Raw genomic sequence first — 19,855 nt, forward strand, 5'->3', positions numbered from 1 at the left:
TATTTCCTTGGGACAGAAAGTTGGGCCAGGGAACATTCTGTTACAGAATTATTTCAGTCTTAACATTGTACCTGGACACCCACTGAATTTCAACACATGATTTTTGCTTAATATCACAACTAAAAAGATATACATAGCAGATTATTGATGACGTTGTAATGATGGAGTCAGTACAAGTTGAAGTCTTTATGTAAGGCTTGAACCCCAAAACCTCTCATTTAGGTGTAACAAGGTTATTGACTGAGCCATTCTGACACGTAGGTCTAGAGCAGAAAAGACACTGTAGTCTTGCAAGAGTTATTTCCTCTGCTATAAAAGCATATTCTTGTCATTGTATGTTTAATCTATATGTATAGTTATTGATTATAGTGGCACCAGGTAGCAGTTCTATTATAAACCACAGTTTATAACTTAGCTGGAAAAAATTGGCTTCAGGCTGAAACTTGACATACAGGGCACCAGCCTGAGAGCAATTTTTTAAAACACCTTTTCAAAAACCATCCATTCAGCCATTTTGGGGGTTGTACCAGCAAAACAACACACAGTTGTTGTGCGGCTTTCAAAATCACAGCATATCATCTCTTTGATTTGTAAATGTTTAGGTACAGGAAAGAGTGATTACTTGTTCATGTAAGGGGAAAGCTCCTCACATGTTAAGTGTGGAGTTAAGTTGTTCAGCCAAAATGTTGATTGCATCATGTGCAATGAGCGGTTGCTTTCTTCTGACACCTCTTCTGAAATTTTGACACGTGTTTCTCTGCTTGTACAATAGCATGTAGAATTTTTTGTCACGGCTTAATAGAAGTAATTAAAAATGACAGGCTCAATGTCTTTGTTATCCAAACTTTTGTTCATATTTGTAATTGGATAAGTTTCCTAACTCTAATTAGAATTGAATGACTAATCCTTTTTTCTAGATTTTTATCACAACTACACTTTGCTCATTAAATTAGAGTATCAAAACATCTTAAAGTGAAAGAAAAGGAAGAATCCAAAGAGAATTGTTACAATCAATATTATTCAAATGTTTGAGGATAGCATTCTTAAAAGCAAAGTTGTTTTCTGATGTTAAAAGTAGGTGGAGTTGAAAGATATTTTTCTCTAGTGCCATAATGATCTTTACTTAATTTCTTAATCAATAGAACCCCTGTTACCTGAAACTATTAGGGATACAGAAAATGTTATAATGGAGGGCAGTCCCTGAATACTGACTTCAAAGCATGCTGCCTAGCACTAATGCACTGAATTCCTGGAGTGTCAGCCAGCTTTGGAGAAGGTAGCCATTGGTCTAGCCAGACCTCTTATCAAGAATTCTCAGGGGTCTTGTCCAGGTTCTGGGTGACTGAGGCTCTGTTCTATAACCAAATGAAGACCATTGAAATAACACTAACATTAACATTCATTATATTTTTCTGGTTTAATAGACTACTTTAAGTTGTCTTTTTCAAGGAATTGACACCTAATTCTTAGAGCTCTCAGTTAACTAAATACCCCCTCTAACTAACTTTAAGTCTTAACACACTGGTGAACCTCCAGTTGTATGTCACTTTGGATGCAGACCAATTTTTAGTGAGCCAACACTCTGTTCCCCTAGAAAGAGAGAGAACTACACCGGACCACCCTTAGCAGCCTTTGCCCTAGGGTTCAGTAATTTCTTATGGCTTGGAATAAAGCTTTATCTCCCAACTGTCCAGGTTGGAGAGACTTATCACCTTCCTCAGTTTCAGCATCAAAGTGGTTTAATAATTTGACTGTCCTGGAATATCTATCTGCCATCACTTTTTACAACAAAAGTTGCATTGCGTGACTGATGACACCAAAACCAGAATAGGATATCTAGGATCACCAAATAATTCATTGTTCCCTAAACAAAAAGAAAAACCAGTCACTCAGTTTGGACAATAACTGACATAAGGTGAATAGTGCAAACTGTGCCACCTTTCTAGCAAAGCCCTAAACATACTTAGTCTTGAAACATTAAAATTTTAAAGTTTCCTCTTGCCTATAGAACATAAAATCTTAAAAAAAATATATAATCTCATGTCTGTGATTATAAACATCTTTTCCTGTGGGTGGTTTTAAAATACTTGTCATTCAACAACAAATTTCTCTTGCAATAAACAGCTACCAAATGTTAGAATAAAGTTTTTTTCCTGCTTAAACAGTAGATTTCTGAGTGTTGCTTTTGGCAGCTCTATAGAAGAATCTATAAAATATTTTATATTCAACTCTGTTTTTTTCATAAAGCACTCTGTGCTGCATTTTCCTCTCAAAAACATGTGCACTATGGCACTGGCAAACACTAACATTTGTTTCCCCAGATGTAACATAGTATAATATATACTGTAACATAATGTACTGAAGTGTTATGTACCTTGATATAAAATTACCCAGGTTAGACCAAATAGCAGTATGATTTTTCTCCATGGTAATGTATAGTATACCCTTTGCTACCCTTTTATGTCTAATCAGCATCTGAAAATTTGGTATGTCTTCCTTTCATTTTGTGATTCATACAGTATTTTTTCTGAGTCTGAGTCGAATGCAGAAATCTACCTTTTATTACTTGAGCAAATATAACATTTTTAATGTCAGTGGCTTGCCTTGTTATCTAAATTATGCCTCAAGCTGCTGTTAAACATAAAAATCAGCATACTGTCAAAATGAGCAATCTTGACATCTATAATTAAACCGTTCTAATTTCTACATTGTAGAGCTTTTAATACCTTTGCCTAACAGACTATACAACTTACATATGTTTGTTTGTAAAACAGGCCCTGATTGTTCTTTGAACGTTCCTTCCATGGAGTCTTACTGGATTCTACCAAATGTAAAGCCATTCAGTCCTTCTGTAGGTCGGGCTTCCCATAAAGCAGTTCTACATGGAAAATTTATGTGGGTGATTGGTGGATATACCTTTAACTACAGTTCATTCCAAATGGTATTAAAGTAAGTGATTCCCCCTTTGTTATTCTTTGTGGAATTGATCTTTGCTAGGTAAATAACATTCCATTGAATTACTGTCCTACGTTTTCACGAAAGCTTTATCAATCTATTTTAAAGGAATCTTATTAATTACAATTTTCTGTGTTCTAGTCATATTTTTTTAATGGCTGAGAATTAAAACAATGTAAACAATATTAGTTCATGACACTGGCACTTTTTTATAACAGTTGCTGTTACTCTTTTGTGCTCTAAAATATTTAAGATATTTGCAGTGTGACAAAATACTTTCACTTGAATGTATTGTTTGTAAATATTATACCTAGAATGCTTTTTTCAATGTTAGTTATATTAAAATAGACTTATTATAATTAATGTTAATGTGAATTTACTTGCTATTTTATTATTTATATAGCTTTCCAAAGTTCTCTAAGAAAGATAGGTTGCTGCCCTGAAGAGCTTACAATCTAAATAAAAAAAAAAATCAGACATGGGGTGGGGTAATGTATATAACATGCAAATATCTTTTTTCACCAATTTTTGCCTAGTTTTCTTTGCACTCCTCTTCTCTCTTTTGTCATCTGTCCCCAATCCACGCCTTCCTCCTTAGTTATGTTTTATATCCCTTCTTTCCCAGTTCTGTCTTCCTGTTCTCTTTATCCCCTTTCCACTCTTAGCAGACTTCATTATGTTAAGTCCTGAATGCCCTCAACTCCTATTGAAGTTAATAGGAATTAAGGTCAACCCCACAGGAAGTGCTCAGCACTTCATAGGATTGAACCAATACTACTTGGACTAAGAGGTAGTGGTTTACTACATGAGGATGTTAATGTGAAAAAAAGGAGTTAGCTAATCAGAAATTTTAGTAAGACCAATTTTGCCAACTGTCATGATTTTATTTCAAGTCTTGTGATATTTGATATTTTTCTTAAAACACCAACTTCTGGAGTCAAGTGATTATGTGAGAAATTTGGCTTTTATTAAAAAAATACATTTCTGGCCCCCCTGGTTGCAGGGACAACCTCCCTCAGATCCAGCCTATTGGCCATATTGGATACCCTAGTCACAATACCCTCCCCTCGAAACCCACACTTGCCGCAAGGGCTCCTTTGCCTGCCTCACTCTTAAGAGATCCTTCTGGCAGGTGTTCGGGTCTGGTGGTCGAGGAGGAACTCTTTTTTTAGTCCAGTACCAGCGGTGCTGCCATAACTAGCAAGATTTCCCACTTCATCTCTGGATGAGGCGATGAAGCATCCCCTTCCCCACCGGATGACTTTAGAAAATTTCAGGAACTGTTGTGGATTGTCAGAGGGGAACTCCAAATTCCCCTGGAAGAAATTCAAGACTTCCCCAGCACAAGTTGCTAGATATATCCTTCACACCTTGAGACTGGTGAGAATTTCATTACCAATTAACAAAGCTATTCTGGAGCCTTCTAGCACAGTGTGGCACAGCTACACCTAAAGGGGCTGAAAAGTGCTACTACATTCCTGCCAAGAGTTCTGAGTTCCTTTTATCTCACCCTCCTCCAAACTTTTTAGTAGTGCAGGCTGAGACTGAATGGGCCAAACAACAACATCCTCAATCCACACCAGCTGATGAAGAGGGCAAACATCTGGACCTTTCGAGAGACAAGGTATTTTCTTCTTCTAGCCTGCAATTCAGGACAGTTAATTATTAGACATTACTAGCCAAATATGGCTTCCTGAATTACAGTAAATTCGAGGAATTTACTGGTAGCCCACCACAGCACATCAGGCTCATTTCCAGGGCATATCGAAGAAGAGAAGCTGGTGGCCAGAACAGCTCTCCAATCGGCGGTGGATGCAGCAGATGCCTCCTTCAGGGCCATGTCTATGGCCATAGTCATGTGTAGGGAGTCTTGGCTCTATTCTTATGGTTTCCCTAGGGAGGTACAGAACACTATTGAAGACCTCCCTTTCAATGAATCCCAGCTTTTTAACCAGAAGATGGATGAATTGCTGCATACACTCAAGGATTCCAGGGCCACCCTTCGCGCGCTGGGCATCTACACTCCTGCCCTGAAGTGAAAATTCCACTGCCAACCACTCACTCAATGCTATAGGTCTCCTCAATTCTACTCTGAGTCTCTGAGGAAACATCAAAAGACACAGAGGTCTTGCCTCCCAGGGTCCCCCCTCACAGGCTTCGATGTCACAGCTGCAACCTCCAGCCAAGAAGAATTTCTGATGCACGCCTGAGAGCTGCCAACCACTATGTCTACCACCTCAGAACTCTCCTACTCCCTTTGGGGGTTATTTAGCACTCTTTTTTGCCATGCTAGGAATACAATAACAATGGACAGATGGGTGTTGAACATCATCCACCGTGGCTATACAATCGAGTTTATCATGCTAATTCTTCTAAGGCCCCCCTCCCTGACCCCTTCAGGGACCACTCGCACAACAGCATTCTTACTCAAGAGGTGAACTCCTTCTTTCAAAGGGGAGCAATAGAACATGTTCCCCCAGAATATCAGGGAACAGGATTCTACTTAACTTACTTCCTGTTACCTAAGAAGAAAGGGGTGGGCCAGTCCTCAATCTCTGGCACCTCAGTTGCTTCATCCACAAGCTCAAGTTGCATAGGGTCACACTAATAGTGATAATTCCATCCCTAGAGAAGGGCATGTCGTATACGGCTCTCGATATGAAGGATGCTCACTTTCACAATGTTTATCTGCCCCACAGACATTTCCTGAGATTCACAGTGGGTACCCACAATTTCCAGTACAGAGTGCTCTCATTCGGTATAGCCACCACGCCCAGAGTATTCATCAAAGTTATTTCTGTCATAGTGGCTTATGTCAGATGTTATGGTGTCTTCATGTTTCCATATCTTGATGACTGGCTCCTATTCGTAGGGCCCAGGCAAGAATCCCAGGTGTCAACCTCCATGTTACTCAACCTTCTTTCTTCCCTCAGAGTCAGCATCAATGTCCAGAAATCTATCGTAGACCCCACACAGTCTTTGGACTTCATAGAAGCTACCATAAGTTCGGTCACAGTGTGAGCTTACTTACCAGCAGACGGGGTCCAGGCAATGAGCAACATCATAACTCACATCATGAACTATCCATATGTACGAGCCAGAACTTGTCTGTCCTTCCTCAGCCACTTGGCTTCATGTACCTACGTGATCCCCTTTGCACGACTCCACCTTTGCTGCTTCCAGACATGGCTCCAGTCTGTTTACTTGCTGAACCACCATTCCATGGTTTCCATGCTGATAGTCCCTGACAAGGTGCTATCATCCCTCTAATGGTGGACAGACGCACGTCACATACGTTTAGAGGTTCCTTTTCTTCCTTTCTCCCCAGACAAGATGATTATCGCTGATGAATCTTTGGTGGGCTGGGGGAAGGAGTGGAGTTCACCTCAACAGCCACCTGGCTCAAGGAGCATGGACTCCCGGAGAATCCAGGATGCACATAAACATCCTGGAACTTTGAGCTGTGAGAAAAGCATGCCAATCCTTTCGTCCCTTCATCCGCTTGCATCATGTTCTTATCATGTCTGATGTAGGGGCACAATGGTCCCTCCTCCTCTGGCTCGGAGGGAGGCCACCCCACATCAGTATGTCACCAGGATCATGGCCTACTGTTGGAGGAATTAGCAGAGTGGGTGCAGTGTCCCGGCCTTTGTGACAGGGTTAAGTCCAAATGGTCAAGAGGCCCTAGGCAGGGTAGAGCTGATAAGCAGTCTATAACACTAACCCTTAGGCAGGGGAGTGCTGGCAAGCCATCTACAGTGCTGATCCCTTAGGCAGGGGGGCGCTGGCAAGCCGTCTACAGTGCTGATCCCTTAGGCAGGGGAGCGCTGGCAAGCACTTGCCACATGGCCTATGGCGGGGACACTGCTACCCCAGGGGTGCGGTGGCAGGGGTAGGGGAACGCAGGCCCACCCGACTCCACTGCATTCCAGCCCAGGGCCCTAACAGTGGCAGGGTGTCCCGCTGCTGGGTCAGCGGGGATCCTCTCACAACGTGCTGGCTGGCTGTTAAGCCACAGCACCATCAAACTAAACCCCTGGGCTACTTCCTACCAGAGTTCCAGATCCGGCTCTGTGGTCTCCGGTTCGTCAGGGTATTCGGCCGCTGGCAGTCCCATCAGCTCCAGCTACTTCTCAGCCTCAGCTTCTCCAGGTCCAGGCCGCCATCTGGCTTGGCTGCAGGGTATGCGGGCAGCAGCAAGCAGGACATGTCTGTCTCCTTCTCTGGCTCAGTCTCCCTGGGCTGGGAGCTCCACCTTTTGTACTTCCTGCACCACCTCTCAACTTCTGGTGGGAGGGCCGGGCCCGGCCGGACACTGCCCAGTGGGCGGAGAGAGTGGTCCCTCCTCCTCTGGCTAGGAGGGAGGCCACACCGCCTCACTACATCTGACAACACCACCACTGTTTTTTACATCAACAAACAAGGAGGGACGAGTTCATCTGCATTATGCGCAGAGGTGATCAATCTCTGGAATTGTTACATTAACCACCAAATACTCTTGTCTGCAGCCTATGTACCTGGGATACAGAATGTATTCTCAGACTCGCTCAGCAGACATTTTGTGATCAACCAGGAGTGGGAACTTCACAATTTGGTAGTACATGACATTTTCACTCAGTGAGGGATTCCTGCCAGAAATCTATTCACTTTGCAAGTGATCAGCAAATGCGCAACATACTGCTCCAGGGGAGCCCTCAGCCACCACAGGTTGATGCCCTCCTACACCCATGGTAGGACCAACTCAACTGTGTCTTTCTTCCGCTACCGCTTTACCTTGAGTACTGTACAAGATTCGATGAGACAGAGTGACGGTGGTGGAAGGAGGAAGTGCATGAAAAAGCGAGATTAAAGTACTAAGAGAAACAATGTGAGTTTCTAGGACTAAAGTTAAATACTGTGGGCCAAATTCTGCTGTGAGTTACTTCAGTATATATTGGAAATAATTAAAGTCGATAGGGTTACTCTCCGTTTGTGCATGCATCACTCAGAGAAGAATTTGTCCCTTTTGTTTTTTCAGTACTGGTGCTTAATATGTTTAAATTAGAATATTTGTGTCATGTAATATTTTGTAATTCAGTTTTATCAAGAATGACTTATAATTTTACACATGCAGCCTTGTGATCAAACTTCTCACATTCCAGATGCTAGTTCCTTTTGATGCTGATGTTTGCTTGAAATAATAAGAGGATTTTGGAAGTGATTTCTCTGCTGTTTTCACAGGCAGGAAGGAAGGGACTACTTTACAACTGGTGGGAGTGCTAATTAGAATCAAATTATAACTTTGTTCACCTGTCTTGGCAAGAGGTATATGCTTAAAACAATGGTTCAAGGTTTCTCGAAATAAATGAAAGCTCTTTGACCAAGAAAGAGGAATTTTTTTGGCAAAATCAGTATATTAAGGGAATTTGGAAAATTCAATAAAAATATAGTATACGTATAGCAATGTTCATCCCAAAACATTTTACAAACTATAGGCCCAATACTCCAGTGTGCTGTGACTGTTTTGTACTGCTCTGTTGGCACAAAGTAGGCCTAAAGCTGGTCTTTTAGCATCTGGTACAATTTTATATAGTCGCTATTAGGAGAGAAGCTGGAAAGCAAAGTGGCTTGAAGCTGCTTTTGCCCCAAGCGTCTCCCTCCTTCCCTAGTTTATTGGCTGGACCATAGAATCTGACATGATATATACAAAGTAATTGCTTCACTCCATTCCTAAAATACCTCTAAGGCAGAATACCATAGCTATTTAACAGTCCATATCAGCACTGCACATCAGTTTTAGATTGCATTAATGGTAAAATGAGGAAAGGAACTATGACTTCAGGTAACTTTCCTTTTGGATAGAAGCAAAGAATGAAGTCTCATTGCACCTTCGTTTTTGAAAGTCATGCTGTATGTTTTAAACCATATGTTAACTATTGTAAAAATACTGTAAACATACTATTGTAACAATACTATGCCACTATTAAACATATTTGTATGCATTAATGAACAGGATATGAATCATGAAATACAGAGTTGGCCAAATGGATCCTTGTAATCATAATTTTACTTGATATATGCCTATAAAGTGACATTTTTCTGATTTTCACAATTCCATACTAGAATATTGAAGCCCAAAACAAGATAAAACATTCAGAAAAATAGGGATTTTATGTCTAGTATGTATAATGCAAGAAAATGGCGTGTCCAGAAATGTCCAAACCCAGCATTTTGTTCTTGACAATAAAATGTTTACTTCTCTGTTTATCTTTTAGCTATAATTTAGACAGCAACATATGGAATGTAGTACCTGTATCAAAAGGACCTCTCCAGAGATATGGACACAGTCTTGCTTTATATCAGGTTGGGATACTTTTAATATTTAATTCATTCTTTCATGCGCAATGTTAATGATCATATATTGTGCAAATGGCAGTCTGAAGCTGAAAATGTGATTTTCCATAAATTTTAAACTGTGAGGATAATCTCGTTTCTAGGTTTACACTTGTGCCATAAGCTTCTTCAGTCCTTACTTAGAAAGATTGTTGTACCATTTCTTAATGTAGATGGTAACTCAGTTTTCAAGCTGACCCTAAGCTCTGAAAACTAAGACTGAGTAAAATAGTAGTACAGAATAGGAGCTTATGGTTTTGTGTAATTTGAACTGTTGATGTGAGAAGTACACTTTTTTGTTCATTTACTTATTTCAATTTCACTGTGGTCTTGTTAGCACATGCAGGGCCATAGCTGTATTACAAAACTAAAATTGCAGTACAGTAGTATCATGTACTGTAAGATGTATAGGTAAACTGAACTGTCAGTTTTGTTGCTATGGCAGAATCTCTGGAAAAACTGAACTAAGTCTTAGAGAAAGCTGTTGTGCTACTTTCTTGAAGGTAAACTCAAAGGCTTTTTTTTAAATTAAAAAGCCTGTTTACATTAACAGAATACAGATGCGGAGTTGATACTTATAATTAAACACAATTTTTAAAATCAGATTTTCTTGGCCTATAGTTTGAGACCTCTCCGACTTTTAAAGCACTGTAAGGTATTCAGGGAATGCAGTGTAATTCTTTAGGTAGCTTTAAATGTTAGCAATCTCATTGACTCTTGCAGGAGAAACACAGAACCTTGGTTTTAGGTCCTGATATATAAAAGGGTTTCCAATTCAGTTGACTTAAGACAAAATGTCCTAACCATTATCTCTTGTCATCACTGCTGTTGGCCAATGTGAACTTTTTAGATAGTGACCACTCTAGTAATATGTGATTTAATAAATGCTTAAACAAATAATTTAAGGCTTCTAAATTTCACTCTACAAATACTTTTCTTGCGCTATTTCAGAGTAATCTGCATCTGTTTTAAATGTTCTTTTACCAGCAATATATAGAAATTTTTAAAAAGCAGTAATTGTAATAAAAGGAACTTGTTGATAACATAGGGATCTATTTCAACCTCAGTGTGGACATACAGCTCTTGATGATAATAATGAGAGCTGTAGGCACACATCTGAAAAGATATTATTCAGTGAAACCAAATTTATTGGTAATTAGTATCTGCAATTAGTGAACATACAAGACCAGCAGTATAAAACAGATGATTAAATAATCAATTGTGAAATTAGTATGGGCCAAATGAGTATTCACATGTGAGTAAGATGAAAGAATTTCAGTTGAACTATATTCAAAATGTACAGACTTTTAAAAATCCTTTAAAATCTTTTAAAATCTTTCTAGGACAAAGTTTGATTATTTACCTTTTGAGAGCTTCAAGAAATTGAACAGGAACATAATTTATTGTAGAAGAGTACCTGGAGGTGGCAGCTTTGAGCTGTGGACTAGTCATTGTATAACACTTTTTATTTAAGAACAAAAATATCCACAGAAAGAAGTGATTAGATTAAGTTTTAAACTTTAACTCCTGAGATTTTAAAGTCTCACTCCAGACCAAAGTGAGAGCATAGGAGCCAGTGTAGCCTGATTGTGGTGCAAAGTAAATTGAAGCTATATAATTGACTCTGTGGAGAATGAAATAACTTACTGTGCCATTCCTTAGAAAGCTACTTTAGTTAAAGTTGAAGTGCTGAAATGTTTTATTCTGAAGGTAAAAAGATCAGAAGATTCCCACTGATGTATAGTTATATAAAGTGCCCTAGACATTTTTATGCATTTATAGACAGGAAAGCATAGAAGCATTCTTGCTTTTAGACCCATCTAAAGCGTTACATGGCATTATCTTAAACACCTCTTCTCATGACCAAACTGGCTATTAGGAAGTTGTTCGTCTCTCTCTGCTTGGCATTGATGCACCACCATGAAGAAGACTGCATATAGTTCCAAACACCTCAATAATAGAAGGAAATCAGCAAATTGGAAGGAATTCATAGAAGAAAAATTAAGAGCCTTGATGGAATAGTTTCTGACATTAGAGAAATAAATGTGGATATCTTTGCTAAATGATGAATAAGGGGGGTGTTAGAGGATAAAGTTAGACAATACCATCTTTTCTTGCATACCCTAGGGCCTAGGCATACAGTAAAATGCAGTTTCACAGAAAATGAATGTGGTTGGTGATATTACTTGGATTTCTAGTGATCTGGTAGTCACATTACAAAATTTTCCATCACAATTGGCACTACTGTTGGCAGTTTCAAGACAACCAAAGAATAAAGGGGATTAAGATTGAATTCTGAAAGAACAAGGATGAAGCACACGGGTAGGGTGATGTAAGAATGACTATAGTGGTATTGCTCTTTGTATAGACAAAGAACTTCAGTATTCAAGCCAGTCAATTTGACACTTGCAGAAACACTAAATTCACTCCCCTCCACTCCAGATTATATTAATTTAATAAGTAAGGTTTTATCAAAGAAAGCTAATTCTTTGGTATTGATGTTGAGACCATATAGCCCTTCAAATATGATTTCACTGATTTGATCAAGAGCTGTTCCTAGAATTAAAAAGGAGTAAATAGTTTCTGTATTTGCTTTAATACCACTTAGGCAAAATTATTTTATCAGCTGGTTCATTGTGGCCATTAGATGTATGCATGCACTTGTGTAGGCTATTATAATTTACTCCAGAACACTTACATAATGCTTCAAAGGTCTTTTCTCACTGCTCTGTTAGCCTCTGATAGCAAGAGGTAACCACAGGTCACATGGTTTAATTCTGTACATCTTTCGGTTACTTACTATACATCCACAAGTTGGTTTCTCATTTTGATCTATACAGTATCTTAGAAGTGATTGAGAGCTAGATAAAATGAACCATCACACACATACTGTATAGAGGTTAGAAAAGTCTCTTATTGGCACACAACTGATTTATTTAAAGTTTTTCTTCAATTCAGTAGACCTCAATCATTGATGGAGTTTGTTTCTTGCTATTAAAGGCTGAGATTTTTCAAAATTCAATTTATTGTTATATTCTTATTAGTTCATTAGCATAATACTGTTTTGGTAATCATTTCCAGGAGGCCTAAAAGCTTATAATCTATAGTTAGTACTATTTTATATAGTTTTTGTTTTTTATTCCTTTCAATATATTTAAAATATGTGCAATTCAAATACTAGTTCTTCTTTGAGTGCTTGCACATGTCCATTCCATTGTAGATATTTGTGCGCCCCAAGCACAATTGCTGGAAATGTTTCTCTTAGCGATATCTGTTGGGTCGGTTCTAGTGCCTCTGGCGTTGCATGCTCATAGCATCAGTATAAGGGCCTGACGACCCTGCTCTCTTTCAGTTCCTTCTTACCTCCCATGACAGTTGCTGAAACATTGATTGCTCAGGCAATCTCTTCCATTAGTGGTTCTCTATCCAGTGTGCACTGTAAATAGACCCACCAGGCCCTGGACATGGGTCGGCTCAGAGTTCCCAGCATCTGTCCCCCGGCTCCAGGCAACGCTCCTTGGGCTCGAGGTGGCGATCACCAGTGGGCTGGCGCAGACCTGCAGAAGGGCGGCAACTGTCTCCACAGCCCCAGTGCCGTGAGTGCCTGAACTGCTCTCCCAGTGCATGGCACTGCTCCGGCGGATCGAGTTGCTGGTCCCCAGAGCCCCACCACCAGTCGCCAGACTGTCGATATGGTTCACCGCAGGCACATCCTCGATCTCTAATGCGGCGGTCTACTTGCTCCCGGTCGACAGATCGGCAGCGCTCGCTAAGCGGCAGGCGTAGATCACTGGGTTACCATCGCCGATCTGCCAAACGCTGCTGCTGATCACAGCGTCGAGAGTCATCACCCTTGTTCAGATCGTCAGTGGAGGTCCAGGTTGGCACCGATGGCATCGGGCTAGACGGATGGCCTTGGCATCGTCCTGGTCCCCCAGACATGTATCTCCCTCTTCGGGCTCTGACAGCGAGGAGGAGAGCCTGTCCGTGGGCCAGGGGCACTGACATTCCCCACAGGACCACCAAGGGCAGCATGGTCTCAGGGCCAGTGGCCTTCCCCGAGCAACTCTGGAACTCTTGGGGCTTCTCCCCAGCCATTGCGGGGGTATAGGTCAGCCTCGGGGCATCTGACAAACGTTTGGTGACAGTCTCCTCCCCGCCCCCTGTCTCGGACGCAGACTTAGAGCGGGCTCCTCAGGGACACCCAGCCTCAACTGAGGCCACCATGGCAGAGGTGGCAGACCTGCTGGTATCCACCTCCTCCTCATCATCTCCTGATGAGGCAATAATGGGGCCTCGCACCCAGTTCCCCAGGATGATGCCAAGGCTCACCAAGAGCTCTTAAAGAGGGTTGCTTCAAACCTGGGGTTGGAAGCAGAGGAGTATGTCCAGGAAAAGGCCTCAAACCCATCTGTAGTAGAAGCATGCTGTATAGTAATTTCCCTGGGTCATCCTCAATCATCTCTATGATCTGACTGCTCTGAAACGGTGTTACTGATCAGGTGAACTTCTTAGAATCATTTGAATTGTTAGGTGAAACAGTTCACATGTTCACTTCTTGTTCACATTCCATGGTTAACACCTGGTTTGTGTGTTCTTCTTTTTTCCCAGCTGTCAGCATTTTAGATTTGTGGAACAGCTAACAAATCAGAATAGCTATACCATAACAGCTTGAGGGGATCAAGCCCACAGTGGCATTTTGGAGGAAAATATGTACAGATTCTCTGCCCCATTCCATTCCTTTTTTGCTACCAAGTGGTGCAAAAAGGAGTGGAAACCACATGCAAGCTCCTAAACATGGGAGAGTCTCCAGTGGGTAGAAAGCTTGTGCATGGGGCATGTTGGAGAGCTACTGTGCTCTGGCCATCCACAGTTGGTATTTAGTCCCTTGGGGTTGCTAGCCAGCTGGCAGGAGGTTTAACTTAAACCAGGTCTGCGGCAAAGAATCACAGAGATGTAACCAGTTGTGTGAGAGCCCAGTATTCCAGGTGCAGACTAGAATCTGCCCTGGTATGGTCCAGGACTGTTGTGAATGTGTTTTCAGGGGTAGCTTGGGGATAGATGTTCTGGCTGGGCTTCTGGCCCCTAGATGATTGAGAGCCTAGTGTCTGGCCACTGATTTCTGTCTGGATAGACGTAGTAGGGGGGACACTGTGGTTGCCTCTGCCTGCTACTCCCTGGCTGGGAGAAGAGGACTCTGGCCCTGGCTGTGGACCCCTGGTTACTGTTTATAGGCCTCTGTGGTCAGGTGGACATGGTTAGAGTATTGACGAGTATCACAGCCATTGTACTGAGTTTACGGTCACAGGTGGTTTGGAGAACTGTACTCTCCAGCCTTCATCTCTATATCAGAGTCCATTTGGCTGGGAGCCTAATCATAGAGGTTTGGCAGAGGGTGGCCTTGCTTATCTGTAAATAAACAGCCTACAGAGAAAGGAGAACAGGAAAAGACCACTAAAAACAATCTCCTGGTCAAAACAGAAGATTTAACATATCTGGTCCTGAAAGCAAAATTCTGCCTTCCAGAACTATAGAAAAGCACGGTCTTTGGTGTTTTATTATTTTTGAATGCATTTCAGTATGACAACTTTATTTTCAATTAAAGGGTCAGATTCCAAAAAACTCCCAACCCTGTTGTTTTTTTACTGAGATACTCAAAAGCTTTTAAAACTACTGCCATAGAGTAGTACTGTAATACTTAGTTATTATGGAGAGACATGTATACTCATTTTTAGGTAAAAAGAACAGGAGTACTTGTGGCACCTTAGAGACTAACAAATTTATTTGAGCATAAGCTTTCGTGGGCTACAGCCCACTTCATCGGATGCATAGAATGGAATACACAGAAAGAAGATATTTATACATACAGAGAACATGAAAAGGTGGAAGTAGCCATACCAACTGTAAGAGGCCAATCAGTTGAGATGAGCTATCATCAGCAGGAGAAAAAAAACCTTTGAAGTGATAATCGAGATGACCTATATATACAGACTAACACGGCTGCTACTCTGAAACCTGTCATTTTTAGGTAATAATTGATCTTCCGTAATGTGAAGCAAGCTCTGTGAATTATATCAACTAAAACATGTAGTGTAAATTCTGTTACCTCTTGGTAACTTACCTAGTGAAGGGAGTTATAAGGAGAACAAAGTTTCTTATTTCATCTTCCACTTGCCATCCCAGCACACTAATCTTTGTGCCATTTCATTGTGATGGCAGAGGAAATAACAAGAGCTAATGACAGACTGTACAACTTTACTTCATAACTGACACTTTAAAAAATACTTTGTTTCTCCAGTCATCTGTCATTCATCAATGTAAGGTCTGCTGAGTGCAGTACAAGGTTAGGAGAGTTATATAATTGATCATTTTTGTCTTTATAGTCATTTCAGTCTCTCTCTAGTGTCTCCATGTAGTGATTCAGAAAATATCTGACAAATGAAAAGTCATATTGCCTTTTCCTGATCCTTACTTACTGCTTAAGGAGGGTAGGGCATAGTGAAGTAAAATTACTTCTTACGAGAGTTGTAGCAAAAATACATTTTTAAAATATTAAGTCAATTACTCATCCCTGAGTTTGAAAATTAAAAAAATAAAATAAAACAGAATAAAACAAATGTGAAGTGCTTTCAAATGTGAATAGGAAGAATATTAAAACCATCACTGTGTGTGTCTAATGAAAGTAATTAATTTACATTTTATGTTAACTGAAATCGCTAGAATCTACAAAATATGTTTAATAGGTATCTTAGGTACACATCAGCTAGTGTCCCAGAATGGTGTTGCACATTTTTCTAATGGAGCAATTTTTCAGCCAGTAAAAAGTAATTGATGTGATGTGTCAGGAAATATTAATTTGTGTTGAGATTTGTGATAGTGTATTTCATAGCATTACACAGTGATAATTTTAAATGCAGATATAAAACAAGATATCTATCTGTGGTTTTCATGGCTGCTAAAAGTTTTTGAATCATATTTATTCTTGTTAGAGAATATGGGAAAATTGGTATAATACAATGGTGGAAAATTCAAAAGTATCTGTTACTTCTCTTCTAAGAATTATGTGACACAGATCGTACATATACTGTCAGTAGCCATGCTGTTGAATCAAAATACAACTGCTGTCCAAATGAATGTAAACTTTACATTTAATATTGGTTAAATTAATAAGAATTTTTCTTCAGAAATGTTGGTTTGTGCTTTGCCAAAATATTAAAGTAATGTTGTAACTATTCATTCTATTAAACTAATTTTGATTTATTTGTCACTTTCCTATCTTTTGGGGGAATTTAAATTGGTTTAAATAGGTAAAACCTCAAATACTTAATATTGTATCCAAATTAAAATGTTGATGACACGGGCAACATATTTTTAAAGAGTTGATATTTCTTGAGATTTAGTTTATTCATTACTCAACTGTTTTTCTTAACTATAGTCATGGTATTTCATAATAAAAAAGTCAATTTCATTTGCATTTTGTGTGTAATATGACAGTTTAGTTTGTAGGAATTGTATTAAAGTGTGTTAAGGAGTTCTATATTGAAATATGCTTTCTATTTCATGAATTTCTGAATATTTTTGTTTTCTGTGTAATATATTGATTTTTGGGGGAAAGTCCGTTCCCTTTCTTTGTCAGATATTAGACATAATGACAAATACAACATTTAATAACTAGAGGCTTTGTAAAGAGTAGGGGTGGGATTTTCAGACGTGCTCTGCTTTGGCCTAACTCTGCATCACTGAAGTTAATAGTCTCTCTCCCCACTCCCCTCCCCCCCACCTTTATCAATGACCTCTAAGGTGGAGAGACTTTGTTTGGGCCAATAGGAGAAAGAAAATCCATGGACCCCTTCAAAGATTTTGTGGGCTTGGGAGTGTACCAGTGGGCTCCTTGGCTGATTGGCTAGAAATAAAGGTGCATCAAAGCCTGTCTGTGGGCACCCCAGTCCCCAGCACACTCATACACACTTTGGAAATTCGAGTAGCACTGAGTTTGTGACTCTCTCTGTAGGCATCACATTACTTGCCCTTTTTGGGAGCTAGGAAGGAATTTCCCCCTCAATGCCAGATGGCCTGGGTGGTGGTGGTTTTTTTGCCTTTCTCTTATCAGCCCACGGACCAAGTGGGTAAATTAGGTCATAATGAGTTCATGTTGTTGCAACTTGGCAAATGTCCAATGTAGGCACTCACTTAATAGGCGGTTCTGGATTCCTGATAAACTAGAATTGCAATCAGGAATAGGGGAGGTTATCCCTTAAAGAAGATAGGGGTGTGTGAAGCTAGGGCTTCTAATGTCTACTACAGTGAGGGGCCACAACCCCATTTCCCTATACCCTCAACCTTTGAACAAAGAGAGAGTAGTGTGGTGCCAGAAAGTGTGCCAGTCCAGGTTAAAAGTTTGGAGCGGGAAGGAGGGGCTCAGGGCTGCCCTCCCCCCGATAGTATGGATTATGGAAGGAATGTTGACCTGCAGTGGAGGAATTACTGCCAGAGTTTCCCAGATGTTAAGTTAATGAAGTTATGACTTTGTTAAACCACAGTTCCTGGTGTCTTGCCTTTTTTCCTGCTATGTCTGGGACAATGGGATATTTTATCATAGACTTCAGTAGGAGCAGTGTTTGGGCAATATTGAGTGCTTTTGAAAATGCCACTCTAAAGGTTACATATTCCTTATGCAGGCGTAAGTCTGCATTGCCAATTGTGGTTCCCACCCTGCTGTCTTATTCACTCATAGCTTGGTGGCCTGTGGTAAATTTATGCTGCCAAGGGAGAGGTACCTCTAGAGAGAGAAACGAGAACTGGGAATTCTATCAGAGAAGGCTACTATTGCCAAAATGTGCCAGTCATTGCCAGTTTACATGGGTTCATGATTTTGAAAGCTGTCTTATATTTTGAAAGATAATCCAATTCTAGCGGAATTACCAATAGTATATTCCTTTATTGCTACATCTGTAAAATGAGGATGCATGTTAAATAGAGGCTTTTAATTGGAAATTTTGTCTTCAATAAACACCCTTGATACATGTATGTAGTCACTTGTGAAGGTGTACTTTTAAAGATTTGCTAGTATGTCAGGTATTGTATCTACTAACAAGAAAAGGGCCAATTAATTTAAGAACATGACTACTTCACAATACTTGGTTTAGTTAGGCACAGTATTACACTATACGTTCCGTTTCTTCTGTTAGGGAAGCCTGCTTTCATTCCAGCACTGAAGTACTGTCTGCAAAATGTTTTTTTTTTTTGTTCTTTATCCCATTGGTTGAAATTATGTAGCAAGAAAATTGCCTTAACAGCACAATAGGATACATGGGAGTATAGTATAAAGTCTGAGATACAAATTGTGCTCTTACTCTAAGAAGACAACCAATGTAAAGGTTGTATAATATGACTTGTGGACAACAGGATTGGTCATACCTTTTTATATGTGAAAAGGTCGAAAAAGAGTTAGTAATCACTACTACTTCTAGAGAAATATTTTAAATGTGAGGCTTGCGTACTGTCGACAAGAACAGAAAAGATCTGACACCTAATAATTGGATCACAGATGCATTTAAAATTAGACATCAGGTTGCAGTCATCATGCCTGAGGGACTGTAAATGTCTATTGGCAATCTGCAGACAGGTATCCTGGATGAGTTCGTTTACCTTTGAAGCATATAGGCTGCAGTGATATTATCATCATCTTGTGTTCCATGGATGCCAACATGAATGTTTTCTTAAGAAAATAATCAGTCCCTAACAGAATAATCAATTCCATCCTTCTAGCGTTATCACTTGGACCTTTTTTCCCCATATACTCATGAGAAAAGATTCAATGTCTTATTTCTTCTTAGTCAAGGGACATCTATTACTCTGAGAAGATTCAATAGTCCCTTTTATAAGAATTTCCACTTTGCTCCAAAACTAAGTGACAAATACTAAATTCTGTATATATACCATTCCAATTGGTGTATTTTCAGTCCCCGAGTTTTAAGTATGGTATAATTTAATTTCCACAGTGAGATTTCTCCAAGAATTCTCAGTTATCATATTGGAGGATGTATGGAGGTACTGAAGAATTTTTAACACAGACTTTAACTGTACAGTTGCTATTATTTAATTTGGCTCCTCCTCTCACTGTCATTTCATTATCGATAGCCAGACAGGAGAAATTCAGGCTCCAGAGAGAGAGCTGAGGACTGTCATTCTGCCAACTAGTTGATATCTGGCAACAGTTCATGCTAATATTGAACATCTCTGTTTACTGAAGATTGATTCTTCCTTTACATACTCACAGAATAAAATAGATGCTGGTTTGAACAGAGTATAATTTAGGGCATGGCTACACTTGTGAGTTAGAGTGCATTAAAGCAGCCCAGTGTGCTCTAACTCACCACACGTCCACGCTGGCAAGGCACGTAGAGCACTCTGACTCCGCGGCTAGAGCGCTCCTGGTACTCCACCACGGCAAGTTGAATAACGTTTGATGTGCCCCCGCTAGAGCTCTGCAGCGCCAGTGTGGACACCTTGGTCTGTTAATGCACTC

The 19,855-nt window shown here is 40.1% G+C and overlaps 1 protein-coding gene across 1 annotated transcript in view; it reads left to right on the forward strand.

The window, feature by feature from the left end:
* ATRNL1 (attractin like 1) overlaps positions 1–19,855 on the forward strand; it is a 1,044,719-nt gene that overhangs the window by 141,944 nt on the left and 882,920 nt on the right. Inside the window, exons 6-7 of the mRNA XM_065407744.1 lie at positions 2,775–2,949; positions 9,210–9,297. Coding sequence (XP_065263816.1) covers positions 2,775–2,949; positions 9,210–9,297 — 263 coding nt within the window. The remainder of the gene's footprint in view (positions 1–2,774; positions 2,950–9,209; positions 9,298–19,855) is intronic.

This window comes from Emys orbicularis, chromosome 7 (genome assembly GCF_028017835.1).
Source record: "Emys orbicularis isolate rEmyOrb1 chromosome 7, rEmyOrb1.hap1, whole genome shotgun sequence".
NCBI classification, from domain to species: Eukaryota; Metazoa; Chordata; order Testudines; family Emydidae; genus Emys; species Emys orbicularis.